We start from the raw sequence: 21,277 nt of genomic DNA, 5'->3' as shown, positions 1-21,277 counted from the left end.
GTGATTCTGTGATTCTGTGATTCTGTGATTCTGTGATTCTGTGATTCTGTGTGTCTGCATTTTACCTGCTTGCAGCTCTAGGTCAGGGCACAAGGGATTATATCCAGAGTGTGGTGGTAAAAATGAGCAAAATGAGGTGGCTGCAGCTACCTCCTGTCCTTAATGAGAAACTGTCAGGCATGTTGTGGCAAAACATCTTTGGTGTCCTCAGCAAAGAACCGACAGAAACGTGTGAGTTTCTGCCAAGTAAACAAGCCGCAGGCTCCAGGCCAAGGGACCTGAATCAGGCCAGGGATGTGGCAGATCTGTAGGCACTGAGGCAGAAGAGAACAAATTAGATTTCCCGTGCCTGTGTACTTTGCAAAAATAGTGTCTTTGAAAGTGTATCTGCAAATTTAGAATGTGCTGCTCCCTGAACTATTCCTGGGTTATCCTGTGTCTGCTTGAATATTAATACAATGTGTAACCATGCTATATTCTTTGGTGGAAAGGAATGAGAAAAAAACATGTTGTGCTTCTATGAAGTGAACTAGGTCAAACTTCAGTCATACGCTCATCCAAAAAAGCCGACTTCTGGTGTCTACAGTGTTTCCTTAATTGTGCTATTAAATTCTGCTGTGTCAGCCTGCTAACACTAAATCCAACAGTGGGGCAAATTGAGTGGGACTAGTCTGTATTTGCATGTAATCAATTGCACATGGTATACACAAAAGTACAGAAAAAAATCAGAGCTCAGTTGAAAATTGTGTCCCAGGGACTCAGTTTGCAAATTCTGTCAGCAGGGTTAGGATTACTGAGTTTATGTAACTGATCTGAAAGTTATTATTATTATTACTTTTTTTTTTTTTTTTTTGAGAAAACATTTAAATCTACTTATAGAGCCATAGGCTTCTTTCTCTATTTTCTTTTTTCTCTCTTTGTTTTCTTTAAATATTGGTATATTGCTTGCTTGCTTCTTGGATATTTGCTTCTTGGATGTTTGAGTAGTGCTGTTTGTTGTCATCTATCAGTAATGGAATATAGTGTACCTGAATATCACTGAGAAGGTTTAAAATACTGTACTTCAGGCGTACGTTAGTAGCAAATGCTTAAAAATGACATTTGACTTATTATAGCTTTGCTGGGCCTCATAATTAACTTGTATTACCAAATATAAGAATTCTGCTAGTTATTAATAGCTATATCAAATCTAAACTGAGCCTTCACATTAGAAGTGGGAAGCAGGCTCCAGGAGGAGTCCTGTCAGAGCTAAGAATATAGAATACCACTTATATGGAATACAGTAGAGCATCTTAGCACATTTGAAGGCAAATAATAGCTATAACCTCAATAATTTCTAAAAAATTCCACTGTTCAGGTCTACTTTTATGCCAATTCAGAACTAAGGATTTTTTAGAATAAAAATTGAGATGAAAGGCCTGAAAGAGTTTTCCAGTAATAGAAAACCTATGTGATCACATAATCATAAAATCACCAAGGTTGAAAAAGACCTACAAGACCATCCAGTCCAACCGTCCGCCTATCACCAGTAGTTCTCACTAAACCGTGTCCCTCAACACAACGTCTGAAAGAGACAGAGAAACTCCCAGTAAATCTTGCCATGAAGAGGCAGTGAGGAGGAGATGGAAAGTACAGGGCAGGAAAATAACTGGTAATTGTGAGAAAGCAGTGAAAAAGAGTGATTGAACGGGCTTCCTTTGCGCACTGTTTGCATGGATGTGCTGTCTTTATGCTGATCCGTTATTATTCCTCTGTGGGTTTTCTACAGCATTGCTTATCAGCTCTTTGGATGCCTTAGCAAACATACACACATATAAATAAAATAATAGTGCATTACTGTTTACTTAAGCTAGATGTTTTGTGGTTTGTAAAAAGGGAAGAAGAAATTGCTTGCACAGAGGTGTCCCCTGTATCATAGCTAATGACTTCACTCTAATAAAGGCAAGAGGGAGAAGCATTGGTGCCTGTTTCTATCTTGAATTTGAACCCATATTCTTGGGTTGTTTCTCTGTTTTATTAGGGGGTTTTACTGCAGCTTAAATGGCTGGAAGGTTGAAAAATGACACAAGAATATTCAAAAATATTTTTCTGTATTCTGGATTTCTAAAAAATTCCCTTGGAAACGAGTACTGTCAAAGATAACAATGGGATAGTTTGCACTGATGCTTAAGCAGCTCATAATATTAAAGGTAAACCTAAAATAATAAAATAATAACAGCTGCTAAGTGAATATTAAATCCCACAAGACTGTTTGATGTGTATTGCAGAGACATATTTTATTGACAATTTGGGAACAAGGAGGATTTCTAAAAGGTACTGAGAATACTTGGGACTGGCAAGGAATAAAAGCATTTTAAGAAATGTTTCTGTATTAGATATGGGGAAGGACTCAAATGTGGAGATCGAAATGCTGACTGATGCCATGAGTGTCCAGAGACTGGAATAGGTGAAGAAGAATATTGATTGGACAACATCTGAAACTGCAAGCAATAATCCAGAACAGTCAAAAGTGAAGCTGATGAAGATGTGGATACAGGAGGCAGACTTTCGCTGATTTCTTGGATCCATAGGTGTGCTCAGTATTCATGGGACAGCTCTTTTCTTTTTCCTTTGCATTTCTGTGGGAGTTCCACGTGCAGGGCTTCTTGTTTTAGTCCTTTCCCCCTAGGCAATAAATAATAATAAAAAAAGTAGCATCAAGGTTAAATAAACACCAAGTGAAACAAAGGCTGAAACTGCAGGAGTGATGGAGAGGCTAAATTAGTTTCTTCAAGATCCTTAAAGAGCGCCTGGCACTGACTTTCCCCCTTGCTGATTCATTTCAAGAAAAAAAATGGAGCTTTGGGAAACCTAGAGGAGGGATTTATTGTCAGTAGCAAAATGAAATGACCAACAAGCTGGCCATAAAATCTGCTGATGGATCATCATGTGCAAAAGCTGGGTCAGCTCTTTGGTGACGCTGGCTCTGTAGTTCAGAATGTTTTGTGCTCTGAATGTTACACTCTTGCTAATGAAGAGTGTTTTTTTTTTTTTTTTTTTTTTTTTTATTATTTATTTCTTTCACTGATTATAGTTGAAAATTTCACCTGCACAAAAAGGTGCAGGTGAAAAGCTAGTGCAGGGCATGAACAGTTCAATCAGCTAAGCCTATTTTGTGATCGTCTTCTTTCTCTTTGATGGCCATCAGCAGAGCAAGCCATCTGGCAAGGGAGCAATTCCTTCCCATTACACAGCTGAGAGTGCTTGAGAGCAGTTCAGCTCATTAGAATGCCTTGTGCCTGCAGGAGTGTTTAAGAAGTAATACTACCTCTCATCTCCTCTATTTTCTTCTGAGTTGTTCTAGAAAAGAAATAAGTCTACCCAACGTAGCCTTTTGGTTTGCTTGCAGTTTGCATGTGTACAATGAAACTTTTTTTCTCCAGAATTCATTTGGAACTATTATATGTATGTAAGGAATTACTTGCGTCAGAGAATCTTCTATTGAAGTTCATGATTAGAAATCCAAGCTCCTGCTGATGGCATGGCCGCTATGTTGTTGAATTCCTTTATTTTGAGGGGCAAAAACCACTGAGGTTACTTTTTAGATGTAGCTGTTTAGGATTGGTTGGTGCTTGTATTCCAGCAGTACCTGGAGAGCCCAATCGATCAAGGTGTTGCACATGCAAAGTCCCAACCTGCAGTGGCTGAGCTCAGCTTTAGTGCTGCGTGAGTGATTGCTCACGCTTCATAGAATCATGGAATCATACTCGGTTGGGTTGAAAAGGACCTCTAAGATCATCTAGTTTCAACCCCCCTGCCGTGGAGAGGGTTGCTTACCACTAGACCAGGCTGCCCAGAGCCACATCCAGCCCGGCCTTTGAAAGCCTCCAGGGATGGGACATCCATAACCTCCCTGGGCAACCTGTTCCAGTGCGTCACCACCCTCTGTGTGAAAAACTTCCTCCCAATATCTAACCTAAATCTCCCGTCCTAGTTAGAAACCATTTCCCCTTGTCCTATCACTATCAATCCATCTACACAGCCACTCCCCCTGCTGTTTATATGCTCCTTCAAGTACTGGAAGGCCACAGTGAGTCTCCATTGAGCCTTCTCTTCTCCAAGTAAAACAAGCCCAGTTCCTTCAACCTTTCCTCGTAGGAGAGGTGCTCCAACCCTCTGATCATCTTAGTGGACCTCCTCTGGACACTTGCTAAAATGTAAATGTAGCTTGGAATATGACTGGGGAAAAAAACCCAAAAACAACATCAGAACATATTAGTGGATAATTTTAAAAGAGAATTCAGATTGTGTTTTACAGAATATTATTGCAGAAATTGAAAATTTTGCTACACCTTGAGTAAAGTACAGTGGGATTTGTAAAATTATTGTTGATGATAGTGATCAGTATCTAGTCCTTGTTTTGTTGCAGTTTGGAAGTTTATTAACCCGTTAATAAAATATAGTTTCTAGCAATAAATTGTAATTTCAGTTTGATGAAGATGAAAGAAGGAAATAAGCACATTGCTTATTAAAAAAATTGCAAATTTGAGGTGAGCTTTTAAATTACTCACGTCATTATTAAATTGTAGGGCATGGGAATTGGGATGACTTCTGTTAATTAGAACTAGGGTGGCTCCTGCTAATTAGGGCAAAAAGATTAATAGTTTATTTTATACGCAGTAATAGGTTTGATACTTGTTTCAAGATAGGTCCCTTCCAAAGAGGGGTAGTTGGTTCTACTGTATGAGCAGAAAGAAAATGGAAACAGAAGGAAGAACAAAAAGGAAAGATAGAAAATAGAAGATATTGTGGGTGACCCTGCGAATCCATAACAACAACTGTGCTGGTAATTAATATACTTTGCTTCATGCAGACAGTATAGATGCAACATGGAGCAAGTTGCAAAGTGTAATCTGGGAAAAAGGTTGATGCTAAGGCATCGGTTTCAGTGAGTTTTGGTGAACGATTGCCAAACAATTGTTTTCTGGTATCTGATCTAAAAATTTCAGAAATAGAAACAGACCAACAGCAACAAAAAAGACTTAGAGCAGTTACAAAGTACTTATAAAAAATAACATCCATTTGTTTTGTAGTCTCTTTTGAGATCTCCTGTGCTTTCTAAACACGTGCATTTCAGTGATGTGTGTGACTTTTACAGGGCAGATGTATGTTTCACAGTGATTCAAAATGGAATTTTATTTTTAGATTTGCAAACAAAAAAAGTGAAAGGAGAACAGTCATTCTGACTCTATTTTAAGGCCTCTCTGTTATGGCAGTTGCATTTGCTTGATGGTTCTGCAAAGAAAACCTCTTTTTACATGTGAGTTGGTACCAGAAGAACAACATGTGGATTGCATTATGTTAAAAGTTAGCTACGAACTCATTTGTTTTCCACATGAACATTTTATCAAAATTAAACCCTGAAGAGGTGGTTACATCATTGGTGAATCAGTGTGATTTCCCCTACCACAGACTGCTCAGTGCTGCCCAAACTTTGCCTGCCCCAAATATTGCAGTTCTCAGAAACCTGAAATGTGTGCTGTTTGTCAGAGAACTTCACCTGGTTGTTGTTGGTGTGAACACCTGAGGTCATGTTGTGGCTGGATTCTCCCTGTGTGGCCAGGACTGCCCTTGGAGGTGATGCTTCTGGATTTGTAGGTAAGGTGAAGGTGTTGCTAAGTGCTCCCCTGTTCAGAGGGAAGATCCTTTCCCCAGAGCAAGATCTGGTGGCCAACTTGGCACTCCAGCACACACTGGTCTCAGGCTGTGTGTAGCTCCTTAAAGCAGTGATCATCCCATTGAGGTCCCCATTGTCACCTGTGGCTCACAGCTGAGGTGCTTCAGACAGGACAGCCCTGGGATTTGAATTCATGGGGAAGGGAGAGTAGGGGGAAGAGAAGTGACATGTCTCAGAATCTCTGCCACTGAGTGGCTGCTAATAATGATCTTACGACAGAGCCCAATTAGGGGCTGTGAAGGAGGTGGAAGATGGGGACTGCTGACCACAGTGACCAGCTGCCACAACTAGCTGGGCTTTCCTAAAGTGGTTTTACTGTTTCCATTTTGGAAATGTTTTATCAGGAAAAAAGCAAAGTAAATCAAAATCAAATTCAACTAACCAACCAACAACAGCAACAACAAAAAACCAAAGCAAAAAAAACCCACCAACAACCAGCAGTTCTGGTATCCTTCTCAGTTGGGTACTTGCATACATGAGCACAAACTGCTTGACCATAAAGACCAATGTGAAGACCATGAGATAAATGACCTCTCATTTCTTTCTCTGGCTGTGAGATGGCTTGAATACTGTACAAACCCAGTCACGCCAGAGAAAGCCCTCTGTGTAAATGCAGCTGTGCTAGCAAAATTGTGCTTTTGTTGGTAGTGTTTATCTACCAACAAAATTTATCTGAGGTCAGGATGGGAAGTGTTGACAAAAGCACAGCTTTGCTGGTATGTCTTCCACATTAGGAATACTTTATTATATTTTCTAGCTTTTCTGGCAAAGACTTGTGAGGAGTTATGTGGTTGCAGATAAGTGTGCTTGCCCTTTATTCCCAAAGAACTGCAATCCTCTTCTGCGTGCAGCTCTAGCAAGCTCAGCAGCTCGTGTGCTGTCAGCAAACAAGATGCTTATCTAATGGCTGTATGGCTGTAGTCAAGAGGGAAAATGATGGAAAACATTCCACAATAAACCTAGACAGGCAGATTGAATATGACACAGAAATGAAAGTTTAGATTTTTTTTGAAGTCATCTTTGACATCATATAGCACACTAATGAATTTTATGGCTATTTAACACATGGCTTGTGTTTCTAGCTTTGCTAAATACTTTTAACCCAGCCTACCAGGCCCTCAGGAGAGTTGTACACATAGTTTTTCCTTTTCGTTAGGTTTACTTTGTTAGGTTTTTACCAGTAAAACCAGGTGGTAATCACCTTTACTTTGTGTGTTGTAATTCACTTTGCCTTGACACAGGAGCTGTTAAATAGCAAACCAGGAAAAAGAAAGGACCTAAGTTTTTACATCTGTGACTAGAAAGAGAAAGATGCAATCAAACACCTACTGAACAAGAAATGTTGTATTTTTGCACACAGAGGAGTGGATGTCGCTTCTCTTCAGGCTGCTGGGTTGTGGGAGTACAGGGGATGTATTTGGGGATGTGGTGATAAACTGTGTTTATCAGAGAGAGAAGCGTATTGAGAAGGGGTAAGGTCATTGTGAAGATAGATTTACTGGGGAGATAAGACCCAGGTCTGCATGAAGCCAAGCAGAGTGACTAATTGCATGGTTAGGGGGACAGTGCACTTTCTTAGCTGATCCATGTGATGCTGACAACATTGTCTTTCCTGAAATGCATCCTCTTTTTCAAGTGTTAACTCATACTTTCTTTTTTTCTCCCTACTGCTTGTTCCTTTGTGCTTTAGGTAGCCTCTATTCCCCGTTTCCTTCACAAGAATAGTTATATGTTACAGGGAATGCACGGTCTTTTTAGCAGGGTGTGACATTCCCTCTCCCTGTGGCTCCATGTCTGTGTGGTTATAGTTAGAGACGACCCGAGCACTGCATGCAAGAGCTGCATGGGGTTGGGCTTCCAGCTATGGCTGGGGCTGTTCAGGAACCCACAGCATGGGGGGAGCACTGGGGATGTGGGCCTTGCACGTGTATTGAAACCAACACCTGAAGCACGGCAAGAATGGAATGTTCCTCACTTCGTGGAAGAGGATTAGTATGATTTTCAGGAAAGAGATTAAACTTGAGGTCATTTCCTTCCTATTGTTATGCTTTTGAATTTTTGCCAAGGAGATGGGTGAAAGGATCTATTTTTGTCTTTGAACACTTTGAATTTAAATTATGTCTTTACTTTGAATACAGAGGAGTGAAACTGCACTTTATTCTTGCCGTTGTACTCCGTGGTGTGTCTGAAAACTTGCAGATTTCTTTCAGTGTCTTTCTTTTTACTGGCATTGTGGTTAATTAAGCATTTGAGTTGCTTCTGTGCCTTCAAATATCACATTCCGTGTGGGTGCATGAAGCTGCTCTGATCTTTAGAGCTGAAGTGTTTCTCATGAACATAAGGAGGGAAATCATACATATAATGCTAGAAAAACTAGGAAATGATCTGTTTTAGGGTCTTAGGATAAAGACTATGAAAATGGGAGCAAGGATCATTGCTTACTACTCTGTCAATTTAAATTTGAATAGCAAGAAGTTTCAGTTGGTTGTACAGTATTTGGATGCAGAACATGTTACAATTTTGTCTTGTGCTCAGCTTCTAGCTTGGAGGGAGATGTGTGGGGAATACAGCTCGTCTCTCACTGTCCTGTCAGTCACTGGTAAAAAGTGAAGAATTGCTCTTGCTGGTGCAGTGCAATAACTGTCAGCAGTGTAATATGTTTGGTGTAAATGCAGTCATGGGGGACACTCAACGAGATGCAACTGGATTGCCCAAGGGCTTCCCTCCTCTCGCCTTTTTGGGGGGTTGCTTTGTGGGTGTTTGAAGCTTTGCAGCCGCTGAGTCTGCAACAGTTGTAAATTTCTTTTGCAATAGTCTGCTTCTGGTGTTCTCTCCCCTTTTGTTCCCTTGAGGTGCTCACAGGAACACAAAATATGAGAGCAGCTTTCAGTTCTGTATTAGCACAAAGTCTGTCTTAATTTCTGGGGCTGGAAACATTTGTTGGAAAGTCTTCAAGCTGAGCAGAAGTGTTCATGTGTTATTTTTCTTGCTGTGTTTTTGGTTGCCCAGTTTCCACTTGGGAAAAATGAAATTTGCTTGAGAGCTTTAACATAGTGCTCCATAAACATCTTATTGCACAAAATGCTGAAAAGGGCTCTGTCTCCAGACATCTGGGCGTCTGCTACAGTGTTTGAACCCTACTTCTAAAATGGCCTTAAAATGCCCTGTCTGTTAGTGTGGTACTGGGGCTGCTTTGGCCCAGTCTGTGTCCTTGCTGTGAACAGAAGGAGCTGCTGGCATCCACCAGGAAGGAAGGTTGGGGCAGTTGGAGTATCTGGCACAGGGGAGCCTTGTCCCAGCCCTGTGGCGTCTACCAGCCTGCAAGAGGAGAAGCAGGAATGGTGGTGCTTGGCCACCTGCTTGTCTTCCTGCTCAGAGTGCTCAGTGGGCAGTTATCCTGGGCTGAGGGTAGCTTCACCCCAGCTGCTGTCACAAGCAGTCTGCTCTTCTCAAAAATACCTGGATTGTAGGGCAAGTGAAGTACCAAGTAAATGCAGACCTGCACTTCTGTGGGCTCCTGCTGCTTTCGTCACGATGCCAGCCTTGTTGTCGCCTCTCCCCGTTGGATGGGCTGTAGTCTGTGCTTTGGTAACCTCCCATGGAAAAGGCAAGGAAGGAAGTGCCGGGAGGATGGGGTTTTTGCTTCCTGTACCCTCCGGATGGGAGTGGCTACAAATAGCTTTGCTGGAAGGACATAATACTTGACGCATTCTAACATTGGCTATTTGAACCCAGATAAACCCTTGATTAAAGGAGAAGATGCAGGCAGTTGCGTGTAACTGCTAGAAACTGCCTGGGAGTTTGCAGCCATTCTTCTGAAATCCTCTCCTTAAAATGACGGGGGAGGAAGAGAGAGCAGAGAAGCAGCCTGAGAAGCAGTGACTGTGCATCAGTGTTAATGCAGAGCTGAAGTGTCCAGAGCCGAGCTGCACAACCTGGCCCCAAAAGGCAAATTCTGTAGAAAATATTGTTTGTGATTGGAAACGAGTGTGGCTTTTAGGATCCACCGATCTTTTTTAATTCTCCAGTTTGTTAATTGGATTCATATGGAGGAATGCAGTTTAGGATCCTCAGGTACCCTTTGGAACGGCCAGGTAAGGCTAGAAGGTGCTTCAAAGTATTGATCTAATTTCATCATTGTGTTGCATACACTAGTGCTGTCTTCTCTGAAAAATCGTCTGGTTCCTGTAGAAAGCCTGTCAGTTGTTGGCTGTCTGACACAGGGACTTAAATGAATATTGCAGACTAAAAGCTGTATACATGGAGTTAACATTTGGTCATGGGACAGTAACTGTATTTTAAATGGGTTGCTAAAACGTGATTTATTCTAATAATGGTTTGCAACAAATACCCTGCTTGCAAGTGCTAATTTGCTTACTGACTTTACAGAAAGGGAGTGAGGCCTCAGGTGATACAAACTTTTCTTCTTCTTTAAATGTGTCCACTGAAATAATTAGAGAGTGCCAAAGTGAAAATATTGCACAAAATCTAGTGTTGTAAACTTGTACTCAATCAGTTGCTTAACATACACAGTACTCTCTGTTACAGCATTGTTAGCTTTACATTTTTTTGACTGTCTGTTTTATTCCTTGCTCACGCGTGGAACCATCTGCTCACAACAAAAAGTGGAGTGCACTTAGTGGCAGCAGGGTTCAGATTTTGGAAGTCATGCAGTAACATGCATCTAAATCAGGCTTCTGTTTTACACAGAAAGTGCCATCATAGAAATGTCCCGATGCTTGGCTCGAAATTCAGTTCAGAATTATTCTCCAGTGCAGGTTAACTACAATCCTGTTACTTTTAGAGGCTGATAGAGATATATATTAGATAGATATAGTAAAATAGCTAATGGCTGATAATTTAAAACATTATGTTTAAGAGAGAAACTGGTATCAGTGAATCTCAGCTTAAGACAAAACTATACTTAGTCTTTCTATCCATAAGCCTGCAGCTCCCATACTGGACACAGTAAGAGAATATCTGACAAGAGAAATAATGTTTAGAATTATGCTTTATAAGTATCAGTAGGCTGAATGTACACACACACCCTTGCCAACTCATCATTTTCAGTGTTCAAGAATGTATTAAAATTAACCTGAAATGCTAAGGGGTCAAATTTTGATGATCAGAACTTCATTTTTAAAATTAAGAATATATAATACAAGTGTTTGAAAAGGTTTTACATAAAATATCTTCCAGAAAGGCATAAAAAAACAGAGCTTAGAAGGTAAATCTCGAATAAGATTTCCACAGAATTATGTTGGGATACAATAGTGTTACCAAAATGATTGATCTCTTCTGAGCTGAGCTGCATGGATTTCAAGAGCAATGAATTAGAAGACTCATGTACAATACTGAAATACAAAAAATGCAAAATTGTGTTAAATTAAATCCTCTCAGTTATATTCTGCATTTCCTTCCCTCTGAGCTCTGCATTAAAGCATCTATAAGTATCACAGGATTACAGAATCGCAGGGGTTGGAAGGGGCCTTGAGATTGAGTCCAACTCGCTGCTAAAGCAGGTGCCGTACAATAGATTACACGGGTAGGTGTCCAGCTGCATCGTGAGTAACTCTGTAGGAGGAGGCTCTGCAACCTCACTGGGCAGCCTATTCCAGTGATCCGTCACCCTTACCATGAAGAAATTATTCCACATGTTAGTATGGAACTTCCTATATTCAAGTTCTAGGCCATTACTCCTTGTCCTTTCTCTACGCACTGCCAAGAAGAGCCTGGCTTCATCCATCTGCCTTCCACATCTGTTTAGATAGTTATAGATGTTTATCAGATCTTTTCTCAGTCTTCTTTTCCCCAGGCTGAACAGACTCAGTTTACTCAGCCTTTCCTCATGCATGAGATGCTGCAGGCCTTTAATTATCTTTGTTACCCTCTGCTGGACTCCTTCTAGGAGATCCCAGTCTTTTTTGAACTGGGAGCCCAGAACTGGATCTGTTAGTCTAAATATGGCCTCAGCAGGGCAGAATAGAGGGGGAGAATTGCCTCCCTTGACATGCTGGCCACGCTTTTTTAATGCACCCCAGGACACCATTAGTCTTGTTGGCAAACTGCTAGCTTATGGCCAACCTGTTGTCTATGAGGACCCCCAGGTCCTTCTCTGCAGAGCTCCTCTCCAGTGGATTATCCCCTCACCTGTACGGATGCATTGTTAAAGTATGTTGCAGACACCAAACAATCACTGTAGGGAACAATTTTTTTTCTTCCTGTATGATAAATGCAAGATACTTCCGCAGTAGAAGTTTGTTAATTCCAGAATTTTCGTGGTGTTTTTTTTTTTTTTTTTTTGTGAAGAATAAAAATCCTCTGTTTTTATGGAGACAAGCCTTTTGTCTACTCCGCTAGTGACCGTATGAGCTGGGACGAGAAGTGAGCATTGGTTGCACCTGAGCAGTCTGTGCACTGGGCTCTCAGGCTAGCTTCAGTAACCATGAGTAGCAATTCTTACTTTTTAACTTGTTTTGTTTTCCAAGACTGGTATCTGTTTTGTTTATTTGTTAGTTTGAACTATACAAAGTGTCACTCTGTGGTGATGTGTTTCAGATAGAAATCTTTTTTTAGAAATAGTGAAAAAACTTCTTCCTTACACAACAATATCCAAAAATATCAGAAATTGTGAGACACAAAGAACAAAATGTAAACTGCACAGAAGTCTCCTGTCTTCTTATATTTTTGCATAAGGTACTTCAGATACTTTAGCAGGGCTTTCTGTGCTGTCTCACATAACATACATTTGCATAGACAGACTGATGGAATGCAGGCTAAATAGGTGGGTAATGAGGTGGGCTGACAACTGAATCAGCTGCTATTAGACATCTTGGAAGATAGGACAGAGCAAATCCTCAGCAAGCTTGCAGATGGGACAAAACTGGCAAGAACTGCCAGTTCCTGATAAACTGATAAAGCAGCTAGTTGTGCTGCCATTCAGGTGGACCTTAAGAGGATGGAGAAATGAGTGAGCAAGAGGGTCATGACCAAGTCTTTCAACCCCTGACACAAGTCAATGTGAAGCTGACTGCCTGCAAAGCAGCTTTCAGAAAAAGACTTGGAGGTCCTTCTGAGCAAGTCAAACAGGAGCCAGAGGTGCATCCTTGCAATGAAGCTGTCTCCTGACATCTGGGGCTGTGTTAGAAAGCATTAAGAAATGGTCCTAACTGTCTGCTATACATGGGTGGGGCCACATGTCCTGTCATGAATGTACAGGATCTTCTTGTGGCTCTTACTCTCGCATTGAGTGGCATTCTGTTGTGCAAACTCATTATGTTAAAATGATCCCTTCTTCTTTCATTGAGATGTTCAGTACTTGTATATAGCTTTGCACTTAATATAGCCTTACTGAATTGGGAATGTTACACGTACTGTTGGTACCTTCTATACCTTAAGTGGCTTTGTAAAGATGGCGAGTCCTAAAAGAGAAAACATTATTACTTTGAACGTTTTTGCTGCACAGTGATTTCAAAGAGCACTAGGCAGTGTAAAGTCCATACAGAGATATTTATTATTATGACCCACTTTTCATTGCAGAGCATCATAAATTTTCCCGTTTATTCATTTTTACAAGGCTTGCAATATGGTGAGAAATCAGATACTTTCTGTAATATTTTGTGTTTATAGAAGATAAAATGATGCTGTGGGTCTTCCTTTGTTCTGTTTCTTTCAGAACCGTAGATCAACGTGACAAGATACCAGTGCAGAAGGACAGTATATTTTTTTTTGGGTATTTCATGTTCTGGGAAGAGATATTTATATCTACTCTCTGGCCCAGATTCTAGAACAGCAGCCAGTTTCACAAACAGCAACAATTACCAGCTAAAAGGGGACCAGAATGTCTTGGAGTTGAGGATCCCTGGGGAATATATGTAGGTTTTTGAGAAGAGGAGTGATGAAGTAGTGGTAATTTTGGCATTCTGCTTTTTGTGCTCTCAAACACTTCTGTCTTCCCTCCAACTCCCCTCCACACACACATCGGAGTGTTGCTGAGGCTTATCACAGCTGAATCTTTTTATTGCAGTTGTTGATAGGCAAATTTCTGCACTATTGTCTGCTTCAGTGTTATCATGCTATTTGATTTCGTTTTGCTGTTTCGTTCCTTTCTTTAAAATCCACGTACTGAGCTCTGAAGTTATTTTTCCATATACATAACAAAATAACAACATTTTTCTCTCTATGTGAATAACTTCATGCGAGTGGAAAGAATCAGCTGTTTCAGGAGAAAATCAAAGTTGTCCAAAATAAATTTTGTAATCTGAGTAGATTGCTGTCAGGCAGAGACCTGTTAGCATTTTTCATCCATCCATCTCCACCACCTTCTGTTGCAATGGCAGTGTACCTGTGGGCAGAGCATCAATGATTTACTCTTCATTACTGCAAAGGAGACTATTTCTGGATAGAAGAACTGAAAATTCAGAAGTGTTGAATTGTATTAATTAAGTTGTTAGTAAATGTGCTGCCTGGTAATAATCAGCTCAGCATTTATGCTTGGCTTGCATATTCTTCATGCAGGACCTTTTCTGAACTTCACTGGTGTCCCTGTAAAGATTTCTGTTGACTTTAGTTACCGATTTTAAAAGACCAGGAACAAATGCTTGTAGCTGAAGCGTTGGAAGTCTTGCTATTAAGTGCTTATTTCATGCCTTCAAACTTTCTGGATTTGTTAAAAAAAATATTCAAATACTCTTTTATTTACTTAGACGTACTGAGGACACTGAATAATTTAATACTACTTGTATTGGAAGTATCCTTGGAATTTTCTAAGAATCTGTTTGCTTTTGGTAGTGAAGTGTAGTTTGTGAACCAAAAGAGATACTAATGGAAATATGCTAGACATTAAACTGGCACTCAGGGGAAGCATGAGATATGTCCGTGGAAGAAAATAATGGGACCTCGGGTTAGAAAGGCACATTCAAAAGAAGAAACTAACAAGAAAATCAACCCAGAAACAAGCAAACAAAACCCAACCAGCTCAACATCATATTGCTTGCTTACATACAGAGATCTTTGAGGCTCCTGAGATGCTTTACAGGCTGTACTTCTAGAATTTCTCTATCTTTGAGGAAAATAAATATGTGGATAAGATGCAGCTTTCTTTGCTCTTTTTTTTTTTTTTTTTTTTTTTTTTCCAGTAATGAAGATAATCATGCATGCTATAAATTTTTATTGCCTGTGTGCTTGCCTTTATGATGCATGCATTTTCCTCATGGAAAGTTAAACCTGATGGTATTGGAGTCAGCCGAGGATAGAGATTGTCCAGCTGCACTCTGTGCTGGGCTGCCTCACCTCCTCACCGCCCAGCACAGTTTGGGTGCTGCAACATAAGAAGGACGTGTAGCTATTAGAGAGCATCCAAAGGAGGGCTACAAAAGAGAAGGGTCTGAGGATGGGGTGTGTGAGGAGCAGTTGAGGTGGATCAGGTGGGGGTTAGGGAGGGCTTCTGCCCCAGACTGTATTTTTAAGTCAAGAGTAACAAGGCTGTGTTCTTGATTATTCTTTCATAAATAGTGTATGGTTTTCTAAAATGTAGGTGACAGTTCTTTATTTTTATTTATGTGGGACTTCTTTTCTAAGAAACTGGGCTTGATTGGATAAGAGCTTCCTGAACAGAGCTACAGTAGCCTTAAGTTTTTGGTGAAATCTTTGTAAGATTGTAGAATGCATTCAAATTTGTGTTATAAAACAAACTTATTTACTTATTTTTTAAGAGTCAGGGTTATTAAGTGCCACTGAAGAAAGGAGGATCATGTACTTGAGGCAGGAGGTATATTTATATGATTAAGAAGTGACTTCATAAGCGCACTTTTAACATGTTATGATGCCTACTTCCAAAGAACTTCCTGTATGAAAGAAGTTGTATTTATGTCAGCTTCCTCTGGGTCATCCTAACCTTTGTGCCCTGCCAACAGCTTCTCCCTCTGTTTGTGTTTCATTCAAACAGCATTCTGAGTTTCTGAACACAGGCTGGTAAGTAAAAACAAACCCCGTGACCTGTTTTTGTTTCTGTTATGACAAAAACATTTCTTAAGGAGAAGAAAATACCGATACTGCTGAACTGATCTACAGAGACTTACTGTTTGCATCTCAGTTTTCCTCTTTGGAATTTATTTCTTTCACTTTTTTCACTCATTTGTGGTTTTGGCTTATTAAGTGACGCATTCTGCCTTTAGGACTTAGTTCACTAGTACGTAATAATGCTGGCTGGGAAATTGAATATGCCATATTTTTTGGTGTATGTATAAAAATATTCTCTCCAGATCTCAAAATGTAGGAATACTTCAAAAAGTGAAGCAAGTTCCGATACCTGTACATCACTGCTAAGGAGCAAGTGCCAGATTTTCACAGCACAGAACGAGACCATCATATAAAATGGTGTTGCAACTCCATTGATGAAGTTGCAATCAACTATACATTCCCATCAGCCTGTCTATTTGAGGAGAAGTTTTGGAATTTAATGCTTTGTCTTGACAGTTTGCCTCTTAAAGGAAACCGTATATTTACTTTGACTCTGTATGTCTGTTAAGTCTGCATAAAGTGATCTATCTACTGTAAGAGAAGCCATGCATCTTTTCTTTGTTAGCTTAACCTTTTTTTTTCTTTCTTTTTTCCCTCATATGTTTTTGTTTTTGGGCCTCTCAAACTAAACAAGAAAATAAAAAAACACCCTGCTTTTATAAATGCTCCATGGCAATGTGTATATTTTTTCCTCTTACAGATGAGAACTCTCCAGCCAATTTCTGGGATTCCAAGAATCGGGGAGTGACTGGCACTCAAAAAGGACAAATTGTATGGCGAATTGAACCTGGTCCCTATTTTATGGAATGTGAGTACCTACTTATCCAGTGGGCAAACATGCCAATTATGTCAAGGCAAACCTGCAGGATTGCACTTGATAGCCATTTTGTCAAACTCTAACCAACCTAAGGGATTGATTGTATTTCTCTTGGTAGCATATTTTTCAATATTTTGAACTTTTGATGCTACACATCACAAAAAGTGTATTACACAAAAAAAGTCATGAAAATATTGACTAAAAAAAAAATAGTTGAGTTTTGAAGTGCATTTGTATTTTAGGGATGTTCTTGGACAGTGTACTTCAAGAGAACAAAAAGTTGCCTTGTTCAATATTGTGTAGTATATAAGCAGTGAAAGATGGAGTCCCCTCCCAGGAATTTTAAAGTTTCATCTGGACAAGACATTAATTGTAAATGGACATGAAGAAAAGGATAATAAGGTGACAGTCTTTGCTCATGTTTGTTAGCATTAACATTAGATTTATTGCTGGGAATTGCCAGCCTTCTGTCCTGTTGCATTAGGATGTCTCAGCTGAAGTTTCATTATGCTGGGAAATTCATTGGGCTGTTTTGAAATATTGAATCTTAGTGTGACTGAAATAAACAAATCTCCAGCAGAGTTCTGCAGTAATTCTTGGTAGTGAAGGTTCAAATCAGAGTGCTAAGCCACTTCAATAGATTACAAGGACTTGCAATAAGCTAAGCTGCTCTGTTATATGCTTTTTAAATTTTATTAAATTTTATTTTTTTAGCTTTTTAATGAAATATTGTTATTTTGCTATGTGATCCACTTAGGAAATCGGATTCTTTAATTCTAGGATGTTGTATATGCGTTTTTTGAAAACCCTGATAAGTGTGGCATCAAAGTGGCAATCAGTCCCAAAAGAGCTGTGAGTTGTTCTACCACCTGTTTAGCCTCACAGCAATGTCTTCCTTCATAAATTAGAATATATATATATACACCCACTCTGATATCTTACACTGTAGTGCTTCTAACTGTAAATCTTGGCAGAATTTTCTGTTCTCATTGACTGATACACAGCAATACATGTGTTTCTAAAGATGTTGGGCCTCGCCCCCTCTACTATAAATAATTATTAAGAGTATTTATTTCTAGAAGCCGTCAGTGAATCTTTCCGACTTAAATCTATGCATCACACAACACGTATTTTAACAAGAAAGAGAGAGCTTTAATCAAATGTAATAGGATAAAATCAAAATAGGATTTTGCTGCAGAAGAAAATGGTTGAACTGAAGGTAAAGATCAAGAAGATGTGCAGATAGCCATAATATGGACAGATGACATTCTCACTACACTGGCATGTACATACCTCTAAAGGCTGAAATGTAGCCCTGCAAGCTCTGAATCCTCAGATTTCTTTGTCTCACAGTCACGCTCCATATAATCATACAGTACTCTCCAATATGTATATGCAGCTGGTAATAGAAGAAAACAATTCAATATGCAGAATGAACAATTTCTCCCATACCAATGAAATTAAAAAAAAAAAAAAAAGAATAAGAAAAAAAAAAAAAAGAAAAAAGCCTGTAGGCCTAATTGTCTGTCTTACCCATAATGTGAGATCTCTGCAGGGCAAAGTGCAGAGGATGGCAGCCTCGCTAACAGGCCATATCCAACTAAACCGTACGTAGCAGGAGTATTTCCATTTTAATTGCTTTACTGTTAATCCGTGTGAGTCAGCTGGATTGGGCCTTAGACTCTCTGGAATGCTCAGACTTGTACCTTATAGGAAAAGCATCTTTCACCTTAATTTAGGAAGCTCTTTTTCTATGGGGATCATTTTAAACTTCTTAACAGTTTCACTGAAGTCTGTGGAATTTTTGCTTATGTTTACAGTTAAGCCTTGTTCAAGCTTTTGTCCTGAATTTTATGTTGTTATGTATCTGCGGTCCTCTAACTGAGTTTTTCAGTCATTTGGTTTATTCCTTATAAATCTCCCCATGGATTTGGTATCTCCTACTTCCCAAGCAGATGACTTGTAAACACACAGCTTGCTATCTCCTCTATTCAAATCAGAAGCCCACAGAAAGGAGGGCGGGGAGGATCTCATCATCTTCATACTAAAAACAGGCATTAATTCCCCCCGAAGCACCCTAAATTAGCCAAACAAGGATGATCAAAGAAAGCTCTTACACGCTTTAGACAAAAAGTGACACAAAAAATTCCACAGACTCTATGCAGAGGAGAGAATCAAAGGAATCAACATTGAAATAATTAGATGAAGCTAATATATTCCCGAAATGCAAGCAGTCTCTGAGGGGAATGATTGAGGAGTGGGGAAGGAAAAGAGTATGCAAAAAGGAAGGAAAATAAGTTCCAAGTCCAGCTCAACGTCAAAAGCAGCTGGTGTCCTTAAGCTGTCACCTCTAGAGAAAGTGACTGGCTCTGGACTGCAGAGCAGGCTCTCTTTCTTTTGCTTAGGAATGGAGCAAAAGTGCACTGTGAGCATGAAAAGGATCTCTTGCTTTAGAGACTCAACAAGGTGAATCTGAGTATCAGTGTGCCTGAGATGCTGTTTCCTTACATAACAGATGTGACTTAAAAACTTTTTGCTTTGAGGTTTGCTTAAATGTGGTGGAGGGAAAACAATGACTCACCAGATTGTTGCCTCAAGCTGTTTGCTGTATCAACTACAGGAGGATCGCTAGAAGTGACCACAGCTCTGCAAACAGTTTTCTTCCTTCTCTGGTGAAATGAAAGGGCAAGTTCAAAGTGTGTTACGATGAATTGGTAGCAATAGTGGGAATGTGCAACATGGCTTGTCTTCATATGCATTTGGTATGGTCATCTGATATTTATCATGACATTAGACTCAAGACTGTTATTGTCTAGTGCAGGAGAGGCTGCAATTGCTCCTCGAGTGCTGATAACATGATGGAGTTTCTCTGGGTGCTCTCTTTTGGTGTGTTGGCACAGGGGTGATGGCATTCCTTACAGAGAACAGAGCTAGCAGAAAGAGTGAAGTGACTTGTGGGGAAACCTTGGTGATAGAAAAAACATTTGAAAGGAGGCTTGAGTTTTCTGCAGAATAGCTGATACAAGCTGCTGCAAGCTGCTGCTCATTTAGAAACTGCAGCTTCTAAGTCTGCAATATGGGCAACAAGGACTGGTTGTATTGAAAGTGCTGCAGGAGGGGCATTCAGTATAGTACAGTCACTGCTGGGCAACAATTAAGTTCAGTGCTTATGAGTCTCCGCAGGTGCAAAGTTCCTGGGAGTTAAAATCTGCAGATGTCCTAGTAGGTAAAATAGGCCAGGGCGTATTTTTGGTTGCTGGGAGCAAGGAGCACAGTATGACTTGTGCCCATACAGCCCCAGCAGCTGGGGCAGAAGTGTCAAAGGTGCTCGATGATTGTTGTGCGCTATGGTTGGTTTTCTGCTGGTGTTTTAATTCATACCATAATCCTGCTCACTTTATAGTATGGGCATGGGCTAAGAGCCTCCTTTAAGTCTGGGTTTCCTGGATTGAGCCGTGGAGTAATACTGACTTATATTTGTCAGTTACAGCTGAGGTCTCATGTGTATTAATTACAGTATCCACAAGAAACACCTTCACCTACTTTACTTGCAGTGTAATGTGTTTGTTGTTATTTATAGCATTTGATGTCATAGTCATTACTGTGAATATAAATAAGCATATTGATTTGCATATATTTTCTTCACATCTTGAACAATAACTCATAGTGGCAGCTGTTGGGATTTATCCACACACTGCCGGTCTCATCACATCAATCATGTTCCAGATCACTCTTGGGATGTTTGAGGTTAAATCCCTTCTGGTGCCACACTGCAATGCTCAGATGCGGTAACTGCACAGACTGTTTCTATTTTGTCCTTAAAATCTCAGTTTTGTGGCATGACTCTGAGATATATTCAGAAAGTGTGGTGGTTATACGTGTGTTTGCATTACACTGGCATCAGGTTACAACTGAAGCTTTATATAGAGTTCTCTGTATTTAGTCCTTATTTCAGTGAAACTATAAGTTTTATAAAAATGGGGAATGGAGACTGAAGCTTGATGTAATTTGCAGTTAGCAGAGTGAACTCCCAGCCCTCTTTTTTTATTTGAAAATACTAAGGGAGACTGAAACAAACCAAATGGGCTTTGTAATTGAACTTGATGTACTTTCAGTTTTTAAAGTTGCTTTAGTGAAGAGTTATTGTCTGGCAGAGATAGGAGCACAGTTCCATATTCTGACCAAAATGTTGGTCAGTGGTCAGTGTTAATGAGTATTCTAGTAAAATAAAATCATTACTTTTACCCAGCATACATGTTTTGAGCATTCAATTTAAATTGTAAAGGTCATATTTTTCTGATGTGGAAGCCTGGATCTGGTGGCACTGTGTAACCAGCACCCTCTCAGTAGTCTGACTGGGCTGTTTCTCATGGTTATTGTTGCTGCCCTATTTATAAGCCTTTTCACCAAGTTAGAAATACTTTTTATTATACTTCTGCAATTTATATCTGTTGTTTCCTAGCAGTTATTTTTGACTGTAACAATTGAAATAGGATCATCTCTTGTGGTTTTTTGCAATTTATGACAAGCCTTGTTAGCTTGCTTAAGCGCATAATACCCGAAGTGTTTTATTATGAAGGTTAGATTATAGTTAAACACTTGGCCAAAGTGGAATGTAATATTCAGTGCTCATGGCTGTAAATAAGTGTCTCAGAGTTGCAGGAAAGTGAGTGCAGGCCAGGTCCATAGGCTGTTGCTTCAACAGATCTTGCTTTGCAGCTGCC

The 21,277-nt window shown here is 39.9% G+C and overlaps 1 protein-coding gene across 3 annotated transcripts in view; it reads left to right on the top strand.

Annotated features, from left to right (window-relative positions):
* The window catches only part of HECW2 (HECT, C2 and WW domain containing E3 ubiquitin protein ligase 2), a 111,782-nt gene that overhangs the window by 15,448 nt on the left and 75,057 nt on the right, over window positions 1-21,277 (top strand). For 2 of the 3 annotated variants that reach the window (XR_006169435.1, XM_042822155.1), the window contains exon 2: window positions 16,437-16,544. Coding sequence is in view for 2 of the 3 variants with exons in the window: in XM_042822155.1 (XP_042678089.1) it covers window positions 16,437-16,544 (108 nt within the window). In the remaining variant the exon portion in view is untranslated. Of the gene's footprint in view, window positions 1-9,481; window positions 9,811-16,436; window positions 16,545-21,277 lie in introns of those variants that run through there. The other variant, XM_042822156.1, reaches the window with a different exon arrangement.

This window comes from Centrocercus urophasianus, unplaced genomic scaffold (assembly GCF_019232065.1).
Source record: "Centrocercus urophasianus isolate 14NV4802_14NV808 unplaced genomic scaffold, USGS_Curo_1.0 seq_20, whole genome shotgun sequence".
NCBI classification, from domain to species: Eukaryota; Metazoa; Chordata; class Aves; order Galliformes; family Phasianidae; genus Centrocercus; species Centrocercus urophasianus.
This window is presented reverse-complemented; position numbering and strand designations above follow the sequence as displayed.